The 18466-nt window shown below is 42.2% G+C and overlaps 1 protein-coding gene across 1 annotated transcript in view; it reads right to left on the bottom strand.

The window, feature by feature from the left end:
• Positions 1 to 223: 223 nt before the first annotated feature.
• PLA2G15 (phospholipase A2 group XV) overlaps positions 224 to 18466 on the bottom strand; it is a 33336-nt gene continuing 15093 nt past the window's right edge. Inside the window, exons 3-6 of the mRNA XM_075837491.1 lie at positions 14166 to 14284; positions 10339 to 10437; positions 4593 to 4817; positions 224 to 2486 (exon numbers count right to left, since the gene is read on the bottom strand). Coding sequence (XP_075693606.1) covers positions 1975 to 2486; positions 4593 to 4817; positions 10339 to 10437; positions 14166 to 14284 — 955 coding nt within the window. The 3' untranslated portion in view covers positions 224 to 1974. The remainder of the gene's footprint in view (positions 2487 to 4592; positions 4818 to 10338; positions 10438 to 14165; positions 14285 to 18466) is intronic.

Below are 18466 nucleotides of genomic sequence, written 5' to 3'. Positions count from 1 at the left end.
AAACCCAGATACTCCGTCAATCTTGGGCAGGCAATACAGCACAGTAGGGTACAGAACTAGGGAGACCACCAGAGACACTGACAGTAGGAAAAGTAAATAACAATGGTAAAGGTACTTGTATTTTTTTTATCCAAAAACATTTTCTGCAGTGTGTTTTTTTTAGAAATTGCAAAACACGTTAGTTATACATTTAAAAAAAAAAAAAGTTCATGGTTACTACAAATTTACATTTTTGTTTTTAAACATATTTATTACAATTTTGAGGCACAAAAGGCAAACATTTAATAGTTTAGAAAGACAAAAAAATTCACATACTAAATAGAATAGGAAAAACTTATCACATGTATATAAATTTGGCAGTTTAAGATTGACATGACCCCATTCATAACGAACATTTACCGAGAATACACCTTAACCACAATCTGCACCACATGGAGAATGGCATCCTTTAGACATTGAGGCAAAGTACAACAGAATACAATATTTAGGGGCGAATACTATTCATGTGCAATAATCCCAAATATGAATCTATTTTTTTTCTCAGTTATATATTTAACAATAATATCATTGAGGTAGTGTCAAGGATCCAACATTTGTAAATTCCATTTTTGTAAACAGTTTGTTCCTGTATGACACATGAATTGCTTTTTAGGGCATGTTCCCGCGGCTAATTTTGTGGCGTATTTCAGAGTGTAAAACACTCGTATTACGCTCTGAAATACACTTTGAAAACAATGGAAGGCTGCTTGCAGGCGTTCAAGGGTATAAAGCCGTGTAGTTCATAGGTTTAATTTTACATTGTGTAAAAATACGCCTTTAAAAAAAAGTGTGCACATCACTTCTTGAGCCATTTTTTGAAGCAGATTTTTTAAACATTTCCTACTGCAATGTAAAGATAAAAAAAAAAAAAAAAAAAAAAAAGAATAGATTAAAAAAGTCACTCAAACACTTTGAAATTCTGCTCTACAAATGCCTGGTTTTCCGAGGCTAAATTCTCTTGAAACGAGACTCGTATGTTTCGGCCAGAAAATAAGCAGTGTGAACATGCCTTTAGAGTAAACATCTGTGCTGTAAACCATCTGTGCATTGTCATCTAAATTCAATTTAAGGGATTAATAATAAATCGCTGTGCACAAATATTAATTCTCTCTTTCTGATTAATTCAAAGTGTATTTTCAAAATTTCACGATGTACAATGTCTGTCTTATTAAACACTTAAATAATAAAATATTTTTTTATTAATACAATAGTTGAAATGTGACGTTTTGTTCAAACATTATTACAAAAACGCATTTGTGGGTCATCAGTTGCTGAACAACAGGATAATTAAATACAAATAAAGCCTGAGTAATACACAACGTGTAGAGAATTGTATTAACCAATGGAGCCGTTTTCCAGCAATGCTCGATCTCTATAAATAAATCGGACTACAGGTCTGCAAAGAAGGCCTGCAGTGCTCTATAGATATTGTGCCACTTCAAAATGAGAGTTTATCTGCCCTTGTGCAGCAAACCGCATGGTATACAACTACAAAAACCACAGTGCACAAAAGGCAGCTAACAACATACCTTAAAGGGGTTATTCGGGATGTGAATTATTTTAGATGGGGCTGGAAATGAAAGAACTAAAAATTCAATACTGACCTGTCCTTGCCCTCGGTGATCCAGCAATGACGCTCCGGAGGCACTCCTGGTGATTGTTTATGTTGCATGTGACCGCTGCAGCCAATCACAGGGCTCAGCTGTCATGTGTTGTATTTCTGGCAGAAATACAACACGTCACCACTGAGCAATCGGATTGGCTGCAGAGGTTACATGCTAGGTGCACGTAGAACAACCACCAGTGCCGCTGGAGCCTTAGTGCTGGGTCGCCGGGGGCAAGGATAGGCAAGTATTGCTTTTTTTTAGTTTATTTAATTTCCAGCCCCTACTAAAAACAAATTTACATCCCAGATAACCCCTTTAAAGATGCAAGCTATACACCTAAAAGGACCTTTTTTATGTATGATATAGTGGTAGCATTTGACAACATGGCAATGTGTTCATTACCTGGCAGCTCTACCAGAGACACTGCCTGTTTCTGAAAACCTATCCACTTACGACATTGTAAGGCACTTTCTATGTTCACCGTTCCATCTCCAGGCCCATATACGATGCTTGGGTCCTTGTCTGGGAAAGAATCATAGTGGAATGAATCAGGAGTGTCAACCTCAGTTCCATAAAGGCAATGCACTGTAACCCCAGGAGGAGTAAAAGATGATAAAAGATTTTCTGTTTCTTTCCTCATGATCCAACCCTCCTTAAAACCAATGTCACTGTAAAAATTCTGGTAATCCTTCAGTGTGTAATTTGTACTGGAAGTAGTTACAAAAACTTTATCAGCTGGCCATGTGTTACTATATGGTAGTAGCCAACTGGTGGAGACGGCTGAGCGTTGCTGGTCTCGAATCCGTAAGGAGCTGATCACTGGAATTCTATTATTGTCTCCTGAAAAGTATATATCAGAGTTAGAGAAAAAAAAACTCACATTATGAATATATTGGTTCAGACATGTATTCCTGTTAAATGCAATTTCTTTTTCAGCAGCCAAAAACCACACTTCTGTAGATTGAGCAGAAAACAATTTCCAATGCAATAAATCAGCCAATTTTGGAGTCTAGTGAGATATTTTTAGTAAACATCGACCCCTTTTTGCTGCAGCAATTTTTCTTTTGGGTTTTTTCCTACTGGCTTTTTGAGAGTCAAGTTGCCGTTTTTCAGGACTTCAATTATTGTACCATATACTGTACTGAAAAACAAACAAAATTCTTTGTGGGATAAAATGGAAAAGAAACATGGTCTTTGGAGTTACATTTTTACAGCGTTCACTGTGCGATAAAAACAACATGTTAACTTTATTCTGCGGGTCAATACCATTACAGCGATACCAAAACTTATATAGGATTTTTTCTACTTTTACAAAAGAAAAAAAAAAGAAAAAAAAATTAACCCCTTAACGACAGATCTATCAGTCGCAAGCAGGTGTTAGTACCCGCAAAGCGACGGATATATCCGTTACTCTGAGCGCCTGTGTACTGCCAGTGTACCCACGTTATCAGCAGCAGGAGCACGGCTGTTAAACACCGCCTGTCTCCTGCCCCAACTGCCGGAATCGAAGAGCGCTCCGATTCCAGCAGTTTAACCCATTAGATGCCGCTGTCAATAGCGACAGCGGCATCTAATGTGTTTGACAGAGGGAGGGCGCTCCCTCTGTCACCCCATCGGCGCCCCCACAAAGAAATCGCGGGGCACCATCGGGTTTCCATGGCAGCGGGGGGGCCTAACAAAGGCCCCCAGGTCTGCCTTCAGCAACTGCCTATTTGGCCATGCCAGAGGCACGGCCTAATAGGCAATAATGCTTTGGTATACTTAGTATACCAACAGATCGCATGGTGAAGTCCCCTAGTGGGGAAAAGTAACAGTTAAATAAAGTTTATGGAAAAAAAAAATTACAGTAAAAATAAAACCACTTTTTCCCCCAAAAAGTGGTTTTATTTAGTAACTGTGTAAAAAAAACTCAAACAATAAAGTTAACACTAAACAAAACATGTGGGAAATAGGGGGAGGAGGGATCCTCCAGCTCACCAGCTCGGCGTCCTGCCCTCAGAAGTCGCCCGGATCTCTGCGACGGCACACGGTGGATAGCAAGTGAAAGAACAGATCCAGCGACAAACGGTGAGTAAAAGGAAATCCTGGTTTCCACTTTATTGTACAGTCCAATGGACATGAAACACACCGGAGAGAGAATGCAATATGGGTGGTCTAACAGGCAAGTGGTGGAAGCCTACGCGTTTCGAATACAAACGATATTTCTAGTCATGGCTGATAACAACATGATGTTGTTATCAGCCATGACTAAGAATACCGTTTGTATTCGAAATGCGTAGGCTTCTACCACTTGCCTGTTAGACCACCCATATTGCATTCTCTCTCCGGTGTGTTTCATGTCCATTGGACTGTACAATAAAGTGGAAACCAGGATTTCCTTTTACTCACCGTTTGTCGCTGGATCTGTTCTTTCAATTAATAAAGTTAACACATTAGGTCTACCGCCAGGTGAACGGCATCCAAAAAAAACCAAACTGACAAAATAATTTTCTCCCATTCCCACCATAAAAAATAAAACATAAAACCATTACATATTTGGTATCCCCGTAATCATTCCGACCCATAGAACAAAGATAACAGGTTATTTATGCCGCATAGTAAATTTATAACATGAAAATAAACAGCTATTCCAGCATTGTTTTTCAATCCTTTCCTAAAATAAAGTCAATCAATAGATTATATGCACCCAAAAATGGTGCAATTGAAAAATAAAACTCGTCACGCAAAATATAAGCCCAAAAAAAAAAAAAACGTAAAAAGAAATAAAATGTGTCCCAAGTTATAATTGCGGCTGTGGGTTTTTTTGGTTTTCCATATTTTACCTGAAAAAATTAAGTACTTTTATAATATTTAAATTAAGTCGAAAGAAGTAGTTAAATACTTTTCAAATGGGTCCATCGTTTGGTTGCCTAGGATTGTAAAATACATATTTTGTTTTATACTAACCTGAAGCAAGAACTCGCAGAGTTTTGGCTACTCCGCCCCAAGGAGCACCAAGAGCCACAAAGGAGTGGATATACTTGTCCTTCCAGTCCTTGGTCTGGTGATTGAGAAAATAAAGGGTGTACAAATTCCCCATACTGTGAGCAATGAGCACCACCGGACTCTTATAATCCTCATACATTGTTTCTATGAGCTTCTGTAAAGCTTCAAAATATTCTGTGTTCTCATCTAGGAAAAAATATTAAAATAAAAGCATAACAAAGTTTACATTTTGACAGATATTTACATTTCTACCTGGAGCCTCATCAATCAATCAATCAATCAATCAATACGGTCTCAAATACAAATTAAAGAAGACCTGTAGTGGAAACAACTTTCCATGTCTGCATTCCCCACCTTACTGTATAGTACACTCTGCACTTTTATGTATACTGTACTTACTTTTTGAACTGCTGCCTTGTCTGTGCGATAAAAAGTCTCCCCATCTTGATTCTTAGATTTTCCCAGCTTTCTCTTCCTATGTGCTTTGCTATCAACGGGATTATTATTCTCTCTATATTCTCCTAAATCAGCTGAGAAACCATAAGTATACAGACAGGGAGCCTGCACTATATTCATCTACATTATACCTGTATGACAGTATGACAGGATCCTAAGTATCCATGGTAGCTGATAATAGAAGTTTTTGTCCCGTCCCCCCCCTGTGCAAAACTAGTGTGGTACAGGAACTGCTGAAGCCTATGATGGGCGACACATAGTTGTCGATAGAATCAAGTGGAGCCCGAATCACACTGCTGCTAAGAAACCATCCCGGTCTGATATATAGAGATAGAAGTAGTAAGAAAAATGAAACAGGTAAGAAACGGATACATGGAATACCATAATGGTACACATGGGAAGATTTTGTTTTGGCCGGAGTGTCCCTTTAATAATTTGACCCTAGTATCATTTACCCTAGTTTAATATTTTAACCATATTTTTCTGAACCACACCAGATGAACATAATGAACGTTACCTTATTTCCCCATTTGGATAATTGTTGCCCATTTTCCTACTCTAAGCCAATTGTAAATGTAGAAAATAAACTCCAAAAATGTTTTAAATAAAATAATTTACATCCCAGCAATTAATTAGAATAGGGCCAGTCAGAGGGGTAACACGGTTAAAAGCTAACCTTTTCAGTCTGGCAGTGGCAACACTTGCTTTGCGAATTCGGGGGAATATGCCCGCCCCCGAACGAGTACTGCTTTAAACTGTATCTGTGTCCTCAGGATGCAGATACCGATTAACTCTGGTGGTGCAGGGAGCCATTGGTTCCTTATCCTGCTATACACTCTTGTAGACTACAAGGCGCTGGGAACTTGACCCAAGATGGTACGATGAGGAGACTTAAAAATTGAATACCCCCCCTAATTCCATTCCAACAATGAACAGAGCAGCTCTGATAAGTATTTTTTGGCCGGCACTAAGGGGCGCTTTTACTGTGCGGGAAGCCACTAAATTGGCACTATTACAGCAAGGAGCGCACCAAAAGAGAACTATTACTGTATAGTGGCATAATTATTGTGTTGGGGCACTATTGCTCTGTGTGGACACAAATGGGGACTTGAATAAAGGCACTAAGGGGCACTATGTTGATGCCACGAAGAAATAATTATTTATGTGTGGGGCACAAAAGGGGACTATTATTGTATGGGGCCATAAAGAAAGCACTATTACTATTTTTTGGGGGTAACTATACTTGTGTAGAGGGAGGGAAATAGATGGGAGGAATCTGGAAAAGCGAGCTGCTAAAGAGGTCTGGGTATCAAACTGTGCAGAGATGAGCTATGGCTCAGAGAAGTCATCATGATGGTCTGGGCCGGATAGTATAAAGGTCTGTAGCAGATTCCGAGTGCAGTGGCTCAAACGATGAGGCCGGAGGGAGATAATAGCAAGAATAGTCCAACAGTCCAGGTTCAGTACACAAATAAGCAGCAACAGGTTGAAGCGGGAGGTAGAAAGGCACTAGACTACAGGCAGGAAGCTCAATAGTCTGGCAATCAGGAAGTGCAAAGGCTAGGGTTACATAATAAGCCAAAAGTGTGAGACCAATCAAGCATTTAAAGGAAAGGTGTCATGATTATTTTTTTTATCATATTGCTTTTAATGTAATATTTTCAAAAATTTTATTCAATTGCGTTTTCATGTATTACTTTTTTGTGTTTTCTGACTTTTACTTCTCTATGGGGGCTGCTATTTTTTTTTTCATCTCTGTATGTGTCGATTAATGACACATACGGAGATGGAATACGGCACATACAACCCCATAGAGAATGCGAACTTGAGTCATTAGACGGCGTACGCTTCAGAGTATATGTGTGCGAACGGCGCATGCGCTGCTCCCACAGACCAAACGAAGCTCGTTCGCAGAGGGATATCCGGCACCATTTTCATGTGGACCGGAAGCCGCTGCCGGACAGTAAGATGACTACTTCCGGCCATATGTTCAGGCGCAAGGAATAGGAGCGTAGACAAGCGGAGGCGGCAGGTAATTGATGTTCGTGTATGTGATGTGTGTATTATGTTAGTGTTATACTGCCTGCTGAGCCCTGTATCTAATCCTCCTACACTGTGAAGTCGCTCAGAAAATGGTGGCACACAGTGTAGGAGGTTTGAAGATTCAAACCCTTCCTTCTCCTGGCACTAGCCAGAAGAAGGGAGGGGGCATGGGGTGAGGACACTAGAGGAGAGTGTGTCCACCCCAAATTTGCAGCATAAATCAATGAGGTTGCTTTACCACATTGACCATGCTGCAATTTTGGGAACTGCTCCCTCTAGTGCCCAGCACATGGAAATGTTATAAATTAGAATCTAATTTATAATATTTCCTGACTTGTGAAAAAAAATAAAAAAAAATTAAAACAATGTAAATCACCTAAATACAAATTGTTTAACTGATAAAAAAAAAAATATATATATATATTTCTAGCGAAACATTCCCTTTAAGGCTAGGAATCCAGAGAGACAGAATTTAAAGAGGCTCTGTCACCAGATTTTGCAACCCCTATCTGCTATTGCAGCAGATAGGCGCTGCAATGTAGATTACAGTAACGTTTTTATTTTTAAAAAACGAGCATTTTTGGCCAAGTTATGACCATTTTTGTAGTTATGCAAATGAGGCTTGCAAAAGTCCAAGTGGGTGTGTTTAAAAGTAAAAGTCCAAGTGGGCGTGTATTATGTGCGTACATCGGGGCGTTTTTAATACTTTTACTAGCTGGGCGCTCTGAAGAGAAGTATCATCCACTTCTCTTCAGAACGCCCAGCTTCTGGCAGTGCAGATCTGTGACGTCACTCACAGGTCCTGCATCGTGTCGGCCACATCGGCACCAGAGGCTACAGTTGATTCTGCAGCAGCATCAGCGTTTGCAGGTAAGTAGCTACATCGACTTACCTGCAAAAGCCGATGCTGCTGCAGAATCAACTGTAGCCTCTGGTGCCGATGTGGCCGACACGATGCAGGACCTGTGAGTGACGTCACAGATCTGCACTGTCAGAAGCTGGGCGTTCTGAAGAGAAGTGGATGATACTTCTCTTCAGAGCGCCCAGCTAGTAAAAGTATTAAAAACGCCCCGATGTACGCACATAATACACGCCCACTTGGACTTTTACTTTTAAACACACCCACTTGGACTTTTGCAAGCCTCATTTGCATAACTACAAAAATGGTCATAACTTGGCCAAAAATGCTCGTTTTTTAAAAATAAAAACGTTACTGTAATCTACATTGCAGCGCCTATCTGCTGCAATAGCAGATAGGGGCTGCAAAATCTGGTGACAGAGCCTCTTTAAGAAAACCTGGACTATAGATTCAGCAGTGGAGCTGTCCAACCCTTCAGATGGCTCAATGAGAAAAGCTACTGCCTAGGACACAGGAGTTTCTGAATTAAAATCCTGACAGATTGAGAAGAAAAGGAATACAGACTATAATTAGAGAAGGCATCACCTAAGAGTCACTGGATTCAACGATTATGTATTCTGCCTGTGACCATCTGGTCAGTGCTGTATGGTCTGCAGCAGGATAGTACTCCCTAGAGTGCCCATATATAATTGGTATCTACCACTATCGTCAGCGTATGGTGGCAATATTGGTCTTTGCATAGTGTTTTTTTTATTCAGCAACTGTATGGCGACCAAAGCTTCATAAATGAATTTCTTTAAAACCCCTTTCATGAGAGAATCCTGGGTATGCCCTCTACTGCCCAGCATGCTACCTGTGTCTCTCCATAGACAATAAAGGATTGCGTAGGAAAGTAACCTCTGCAGGCTCTATCTCTAATTCTCCGTTATTTCTGAGCAGGTGGCAGAGTCTAACTGCTATCAGGTCTTCTATACACAGCACACATAGAATAATCGAATCCTGCTCTCCTAACGCTATCACATATATATATTTAGAGGCTTCAGCAGCAGGGAGTACACTACACAGCAATAATGAGCAGTGTAGCGGAGAATGCTGCACTAGGGTACCATAAGTTACCAGGAAGCTGCTGCAGCCTCTGTCTGTCTCTGTCATTCTGCTCCCCCCTCCCCTCTCCGTAGACTTGTATTAGCAGGGTGTGAAGAGAAATACCCCCACCTTCTGCAGTCCGACAATTCTACTCTGTAACCAGGGATGATTTTTGCATGACAACAGGGGGCGGACAGCAGATTACAGGAAGGGAGACACTAGTGAAAGTAACTTTACATAGAATTTGCATGTTTAAAACAACAAAACTTTACCAGGAAGTAAATTAAAGTTGATTTCAGGCATACTAGTACGTTAGCATAAGTTGATTGAAAGGTTAGTGTCCATTTAAATGCTGCAGCCAATATCAAACACAGCATTTAACTACTTAACTACATCTGACGTACTATTACGCAACACAATGTCTAGGTATGTTGCGTTTATGGTGCATGCTCAGAAGCTGGCCGATTAACTTCTTAAATGCAGCGCTCAAAAACAAGCGCTGCATCTATGGGGTTTACTAGCAGATCGGCACCCTGCGATGCGATCACAGGGTTCCAAAGGCTGCTTTGGCAGACCGGAAGCCTAACAATGGCCTCCTGTCTGCCCAGTACGTAAGCCTGTTAAGCTCTGCCCAGAAGCGGGGTCTAAAATGTTTCCAGCTGCAGAAAGAAGATGGCGCAGGCTCAGAAGCATGTTACAGCTAGCTCCGATCCCTGCCATTTACCCCTTCGATGCCACAATCAAAAGTGATCACTTTTGTGATATGTTCACTAAGGGGTTAAAGGATCGTCTTGCGGTTTAAAAAAATTGGGGCAGCTGCATATGTGCGAAAAATAAGTCCTGTACCTACCCGTTACATTGCCCTGTCGCTTCAGGGCCAATGGTACCATTGTCCCCTGGTGGCCTCGGTCGTGTCTTGCCTGCTGAAATGTAAACAAACTGGCACGTGACCACCGTTGCTAGTCACTGGTTACTTTAGTATGAACGCCACACAACCACTGCGACACATCCTCAATGTGTCGAAGGAAACAGGACCATCAGTGCTGAAGCAGCAGGGGATTAACCAGGTGAGAATAGGTTTGTTTGTTTTTGTGGTTATTTTAGCATATATGCAACTGCTCAAGTTTTTATTTATTTTATCTGCACAACCAATTTAAAGAGAGGTTTCTTTCATTAGTCTTTTCACACTATATAACATACTCAACATTTTTTATACTGCTTCTGCACAGTGTACTTCTGTTTTCATGAAATCAAGATACTTACTAGGAGCTTTGCGCCAATCATAAGGTGCTCCTTTAACATTTACATCACGCGTGTACCCCCAGTCAACCATACTCTGAACAAGAGTGTAGAAATATATTCCTGCAAAATAACGTTAAAAGTTGTTGAAGCTCTAAACATAGACTCAGAAAACATGATAATTCATCTAGTTGGGACAAAATACTCAGGCCACGGTCACGCATTCAGAATGGTGTCAGGATCCGCTCACATATCGCCAGCAATGCAAGTGAGTGGCGTATTTCATACCCCATTCACATGCCCAGGAAAATATCGGTGTGGAATAATCAACACGCTACACAATAGCAGGTTTATTATTGCAGTGGATCCAGCGCCAAAAAGCTGCAAATCAGCTCCGTTGACTTACAACAGGGCTAACCCACATGTGGATTTTCTGTGTAATAAACTACACTGGCGCATGTTACTATAGTAACTGACAGCATACTCACCCTCCTATTCCGGAGCGCAGCGGAGGTTCTGACGACTCTTCGCGTCATGACGTCAAGACGCTGGACGGAGTGAGAAGACCTCCGCTGCAGCCGACCCAAAGAGGAGGGCAAGTAGTCTGCTGGGGCCCGGGTTGTGTTGCCCTTAAAAATGTATGGCCTACCCTCAGGATATAGCCATCAAAGGCTGATGGGTTGGGGTCCTACTGCCGGGACCTCCACCAGTCAGCTGTTTTGAAGGGGGTGCAGCGCTCGTACGAGCGCTGTTTCCCCTTCATTACGGTCACTTGCTCACACTGTGAATCGCCGAAACACTGCGATTCAGTGTGAGCAAGTCGGACCCCGACCAATCAGCCTTTGATGGCTTATCCTGAGGATGGGCCGTCAATTTTTAGGGACTGGACAACAACATTAAGCCTACCACGTGGTAGGATTAGATGGCATGATCCGGTCTGCTGGACTCTATCTAAGCCTACCATGTGGTTGGCTTAGATACAGAGGGCCCCAGCAGTAATCTTATACTGTATAAGATTACTGTCTGCTGGACCCTGTATCTAAGCCTACCTTCTGGTGTGACAGTATCACACATGGACCCTGTATCGAAGCCTACATGTGTTAATAATGAGGTTTTTTCTTTTTTTGCAGGTTCGGTCGTTGGACTACGTCAGATTTGAGGACTACTTCGATAATGGCGTTTTTTTTATTTTCAATAAAGTAGCTAACGAGGGTTGTGTTTTTTATTTTTATTTAATACTACCGCCTTAGTAACGGCTGCTGGCTGATAGAACTTGTCCATTAATAAGGCAGGGCTTAACGTTGGCCTTTTCTGAGGCTAACACTAACTCCCATTATTATCCCAGTACCCACCACCACCAGGTGTGTCGGGAAGAGCCGGGTACAATCCAGTACCAGACCATCTGTAATGACGGGCGAGTACTAGGCTGGCCGCAGGATGGGATTAGGTTGGGAAAGCCCAAAAACAGTGGCCTTTCACACCCTGGTAATACTAGCCTGCCGCTGCTATGTTGTATCTGGCTGGTTATGAAAAATGGGGGAACCCCACATCATTTTCAAAAAATTCATAATTGGAAAAAACAATCTGGGTTTCCCCCATTAATCATTACCAGTCAGATACAACACAGCAGCAGACTAGTATTACCAGGGTGTGAAGGCCCACTGTTTCTGGCCTTTCCCAGCCTAACATTAGCCTCCAGCCGCCCCAGTGTCTGAAGATCACTACAGATGGTCGGGTACTGGACCGTACCTGGCTCTTCCCGATACCGATGTTGGCGGTGGGTGCCGGGGTAATAATGGGAGTTAGTGTTAGCCTCTCCGCCGGCTAACATTAAGCCCCTCCTTAGTAATGGATACCGTCAGCCAGTGGCCATGACTTAAGGTGGTAGTAATCAAGTTTTAAAAAGATAGGACATAGAATATTTTATAAAAATTAAAAAAAACACACACACACACACACACACACACACACAATCCTCAACAATTTTATTGAGAATAGAAAAAAAAAAAAGCCCTCAAATCCAAAGTCGTCCAACAACCGAACATGTAAAATAACACAAACAAAACAAAGCAATTCTTAGCTTACCTTTCCTGGGTCCAGCGCTGGAGCCGCAATGTCAGCGAGCTGGGCCCTATATCTAAGCCTATCATAGGTGATACGGTCTGCTGAGTCAATGTATCTAATCCTATCCATAGCTATAGGGTTGTAGTGGTATAGATATGCAGTTACTTTGGGGGGGGGGGGGGGGAACTTTTGCACCAGGGCCCATGAGCCTTTAGCTATGCCATACAAAAGAGGGCACTATAAAAGTGTGTGGTGCAGCTGCAGTGTGGTGGCCATAAAAAATGGAGTATAAGTGGCCATTAACCCGTTAGTGACCGGCCCATCGTGTTTCTACGTCTGTCACTAACGGGCCTTATTCCGATGCCATAGACTTTTTACGTCGCGGCATCGGAATAAGTTTACAGAGCAGGGAGCTGTCAAATCTCCCTGCTCTCAACTGCCAGAGGCAGCTGAGGGCTGGGAGCGTCCCTGCTCTGCCGTGTGAGATCGATATTAGTATCGATCTCACACGTTTAACTCCTCAGATGCGGTGCTCAATAGCGAGCACCGCATCTGAGTGGTTTTGGAGAGAGGGAGGGAGCTCCCTCTCTCCCCCACCGACACCCGGCAATACGATCGCCGAGTGTCTGTGTCTGCGATGGCAGCCGGGGGCCTAATAAAGGCCCCCAGGTCTGCCTGTAGTGTATGCCTGCTAGGTCATGCCTCTGGCATGACCTAGCAGATGCCTGTCCGTTTTAAACAGACAGGCATAATACACTGCAATACAAAAGTATTGCAGTGTATTATAAATGCGATCGCAGAATCGCATATTATAGTCCCCTAGTGGGACTAGTAAAAAAGTTAAAAAAAAGTTTAATAAAGTTAAAAAAAAAAATGTGGAAAAAAATGAAAAACCCAGCTTTTCCCCTTACACAATGCTTTACTATTAAAAAAACAAAATAAAGTTAAAAAGTTACACATATTTGGTATCGCCGCGTCCGTAACGACCCCGACTATAAATCTATTACATTATTTAACCCACACGGTGAACGCCGTAAAAAAATTAATAAAAAAGTATGGAAAAATTGCTGTTTTCTGTGAATACTGACTTTAAAAAAGTGTGATAAAAAGTGCTCAGAAAGTCGCATCTACTCCAAAATGGTACCAATAAAAACTACAAGTCTTCCCGCAAAAAAAAGCCCTCATACAACCGCATCGGCGAAAAAATAAAAACGTTACGGCTCTTCAAATATGGAGACACAAAAACAAATAATTTAGAAAAAAAAGCGTTTTTACTGTGTAAAAGTAGTAAAACATACAAAAACTATACAAATTTGGTATCGTTGCAATCGTAACAACCCGCTGAATAAAGTTATTGCGTTATTTATACCACACGGTAAACGGCGTAGATTTAGGACGCAAAAAAGAGTGGCGAAATTTCAGATTTTTTTCTATTCCCCCCCCCCCAAAAAAAAGTTAATAAAAGTTAATCAATAAATAATATGTACCTAAAAATGGTGCTATTAAAAAATACAACTTGTCCCGCAAAAAAAAAAGACCTTATACAGCTATGTCGACGCAAAAATGAAAGAGTTATAGCTCTTGGAATGCTACGATTGAAAAACGTAAAAAATAGCTTGGTCATTAAGGTCCAAAATAGGCTGGTCATTAAGGGGTTAATAAGTCAAATGAACAGTCCAAATATTCTCAATCGTGCTTTGTGTGGACAAATAGAATACAGTTTAGATGTCTATAATGTGGTTCAAAAGCATGTATTAAAACACGCAGAATAGATTTTTATTATTTACCTACACTCCTTTTGCTAGGATCCAAAAACTCCAATGTGTATGTCTGGCCAAAGCCTGGGACCCTTACATCAACTCCTTCAGGAGAAGCAGTAGTCTTGCTGGTTGTGTTATAAAGTAACCTGAAAAAGGCAAAAACATATTTATATCACTTATTGGATAATATATCCAAATATATTACAATACAAGTTTTTCTCTATGTTTAATAAGGAGTTAGCAGTGTCAGGTAACAAGCAGGGGAATGGTATTCAATGTTACAAACACAAGACGAGCCCTAAACAAGATAATATTCATCCTCATATGCTTAACACTTCCCTGCACACGTATGTCATGAAAAGGGTCCCCTTACCGAATGCCAACGTGCATGTATGTGATGGGGATTGCGCGAGATCAGCTGTGACTGACAGCCAGCCTCCAGCTGTAACCGATGGGACTGGAGAATCCTCCTATTCACAGCAGTTTAACACCTTAAGTGCCGCGGTCGGTAGCAACCGCTGCATTTAAGAGGTTTGGCAGCGGGAGGCGGCCCCCTCTGTCACCCATCAGCAGCCCGAGATCACCAGGCCTGCCATGATTGTATGCCTATCAGGCCGTGCCAGGGGCACATCCTAAAAGACTGTCAGTTTTACAGGCAGTGCATTTTGGGGCCTCTTTTTTTTGTTTTCTTTTATTAGAATATATTTTAGGCACCATGCTAGGTTTGGAGAGGTCTTGTGGTGCCAAAATTTTAGAAATCCCCCAAAATCTCCCGTTTTGGAAACTACACGCCTCAAGGAATTAATTTACAGGTGTTGAGAAAAAACTGTGGTGTCAAAATGGCTACACTTATTTGAATTAAGCTGTGGATTAAAAAAATAATAACTTTTTCCAATAATATGTAGTTTTGCCTCTAAATTTCTTATTTTCACAAGGAATAAAATACCCCATTTTGTTGCCCAATTTGTCCTGAGTGCGGCAATACTTCATTTGTGGTGATAAACTGCCATTTGGGCCCATGGGAGGGCTCAGAAGGGAAGGAGTGCTATGTGTTCTATGGAGTCCAGATTTTGCTGGATTGGTTTTCGGGTGCCATGTCGCATTTGCAGAGCCCCAGAGGTACCACTATAGGTGAAACCCTACGAGAAGTGACCCCATTTTAAAAACTACACCTCTTGAGACATGCATCTAGAGGTGTAGTGAGCATTTTGACCCCACAGGTATTGTGTAAAAGATAATGCGCAGCAGATCGTGCAGAGCGAGATTTGCAATTTTCTATACATATATGCCATTTCAGTGTCTGATGTATTGTGCCCAGCATGTAGCACCGGAGACATACAGCCCATAAACTGTATTGTGAGTTCTCCCGGGTATGTCAATACCCTACATGTGGCTGATAGCTGCCTAGGAACACAGCAGGGCTCAGAAGGAAAAGATGAGGGGGATAAGCTGTGCTGAGAGCATCAGGGTAAGTAGAACTGGGGTACATTAAAAAAAATTAAGGGATGTATGGTAAATTTTAAAACACGTTCATACAGAGCTCTGGTTTTTCGGAACACGTGTCACATTGATATATTGTGTCCTTCCTTATCCCCCTCTTATAGCAGACTTTGCACCTCTTGACTTTTTCCCTTCTTGCCAGTTTGGGGAACTTCTCCTGGAAAGTGTTGCCCTGGTACGATGCGTGCGGCCTCGCTTCCAGAAGTACTGGGTGCCCCCCTTCCTGGTCCCTAAAGCTTAGGTACTTGATAACCACCTCTTGAAATTCCAGAAAAGTTCCCCTCTGGACTGCACAACGATGTAGCACGTACGCATTGTACAATGCTAGCTGTATGATGTTAACGGCCAGCTTTTTATACCACACCCTCGATTTCCATATGGCATAGTAGGGCTTCAGGACTTGATCTGACAAGTCCACCCCTCCCATGTACCTATTGTAGTCCAGGATGCAGTCTGGTTTGGGGGTCTCTGTACTGGTACCTCGTACAGGTACATGGGTACTGGTGTGGCCATGTATTGTCAATACAAGGACATCTCTCTTGTCCTTGACACACAATATGTTGCTGCTAGAATGTGTCCTGCTCTCACCCCCTTCTGCGTGTTTGCCCAAGCAGAGTCTTAGGGAGGCCTCTCAGATTTCTTCTAGCAGTGCCGCATGCCGCAGTACTTCTGGAAGCGAGGCACTTGAAGTGTGGGACACTGGTATAAAAATCATCCAGGTAGAGCTGGTGACCCTGATCCAGCAGTGGGTGCACCAAATACCACACAACTTTTGCGTTAACTCCCAGTAAGGGGGGCATCCTGGGGGCTGAATACTGGTGTCCATCCCTTCATATATCCTAAATTTGTAAGTATACCCTGATGCACTCTCGCACAGCTTATACATTTTCACGCCATACCTTGCTCTCTTACTCGGCAGGTACTGGTGGAATCGAATCCTCCCCTTAAAATGTACCAGGGACTCATCAATAGAAATACACTTCTCGGGGTGTATGCTTGGGCAAACCGGGCACTGAAATGGTCTAATAGGGGTCTCTGTTTATACAAATGGTCAATACTTCGGTCATCTTCGGGTGGGCTCTGCTCATCATCAGTATAATGTAGGAATCTAAGTAATGCCTCATAATGCATCCTGGACATGACCATACGGTACATCGGGGTGTGGTATAAGAGGTCTGTGCTTCAGTAGGTCCTAATGGATGGCTTTTTCAGAAGCCACATGTTTAAAGGAACAGTGTCATCACAAATTATTTTTTTATATGTTAAAGATGTTAGTGCTTTATTAAAAACTTTTATATTCATTTGTGTGTTTGTGTTTTACTTTTTCTTATTTTTACACTTTTTCTTCCCTATGGGGGCTGCCATTTTTTGTTCCATTTCTGTGTGTGTCGATTAACGACACATACAGACATGGAATACGGCAGCCACAGTCCCATAGGGACTGCGAACGGCTCCCGTCCCATTGACTGCAGTGTACGGCGTCTGTGTGGGAACTGCGCATGCGCCGCTCCCACACAGTCCAATTCGAAATTGGCGCCGTCCGGCGCCATTTTCCTGTGGACCGGAAGTCGCGGCCGGACAGTAATATTACTAATTCCGGTCGCGGCTTCCGGATTTGTGCACTTGCACCAGCGGCAGCAAACGGAGCGGACGGGCCGGAGGGAGCCGCGGCGGCAGGAGCAGGTAAGAGATTTCAAAGTATGTTCGTGTTTGTTTACTACTGTATGTAAACCTACTACACTGTGGGTTAGCTCAAAAAATGGCGACACACAGTGTAGGAGGTTACATCGTTCAAACCCCTCGTTTATCCCGGCACTAGCCAGGATAAAGGAGGGGGGGATGCTGAGAGCTCACTAGAGCGAGGGCTTTTAACCCAATGTTGCAATGCTGCAATTTTGGGAACAGCTCCATCTAGTGACCAAAAATGGGTAGTATTATAAATTAGAAATAATTTATAATATTTCCTGGACTCGTGCAAAAAAATAAAAAAAATTTGAACAATGTTTAATCACCCACACACTAAATGTTTAATTTTTAAAAAAAAAACATGTTTTTCTGGCAACACATTCCCTTTAAGAGCAGTCCCCAGAACATGCCCAACTCTGTTGCGTCTACAGGAGTCCACTTATGGGATTGGGCATAAAATGATGTGTAGTTCTTGGTGATATACTGTTGGGCATATAAATTTGTCTGGAACACCATAAGCTCTATAAATTCATCCGTGAAAAAGAACTTGAAAAAGTCCATCTCACTGAGCCCTGCTGTATTAAATTTTATCCCTGGGCTGCCCATGTGCTCAGGGATTTGGGGCTTGTAATTGTCTGGTGTGGTGGTCCAAATAGGGTCACTTCTCTCAGGGGTTTCAACTGTGGTGGTGGTACTCCTCTTCATCACTGGATGAGGAGGTTGACAAATAATAGAGAGTCTGTGTCAGAGGCAAGAAACGCATAGGCCTCTTTGGCAGAAAATGACCTTTGGGACATCTTTATTATTTAGAAAACAAGAACAAAATGAAAGTATACTTCCCTAACTAGAAGCAATAGACTCGTTATAGAACGAGTGGACTTCCCTGACACTAACCCTAACTAGGGCGAGGGTTCCTAACACTAAACCGAACTAGGTATTACGTGAACTTCCCTGACACTAAACCTAACTACAGCGACGATTCCCCGACACTAAACCTAACTAGATTATTCAGAGCTTCCCTGAAGCTGAACCTAACTACGGTGACGGATTCCTGACACTAAACTCCCTGACGCTAAACCTAACGATTCCCTGACACTAACAACTGATTTGGTGAACTTCCCTGACGCTAAACCTAACTACAG

Source organism: Rhinoderma darwinii, chromosome 9 (assembly GCF_050947455.1).
Source record: "Rhinoderma darwinii isolate aRhiDar2 chromosome 9, aRhiDar2.hap1, whole genome shotgun sequence".
NCBI lineage: Eukaryota > Metazoa > Chordata > Amphibia > Anura > Rhinodermatidae > Rhinoderma > Rhinoderma darwinii.
Note: the sequence above shows the minus strand (reverse complement) of the source record. Positions and strands in the feature narration are given on the sequence as shown.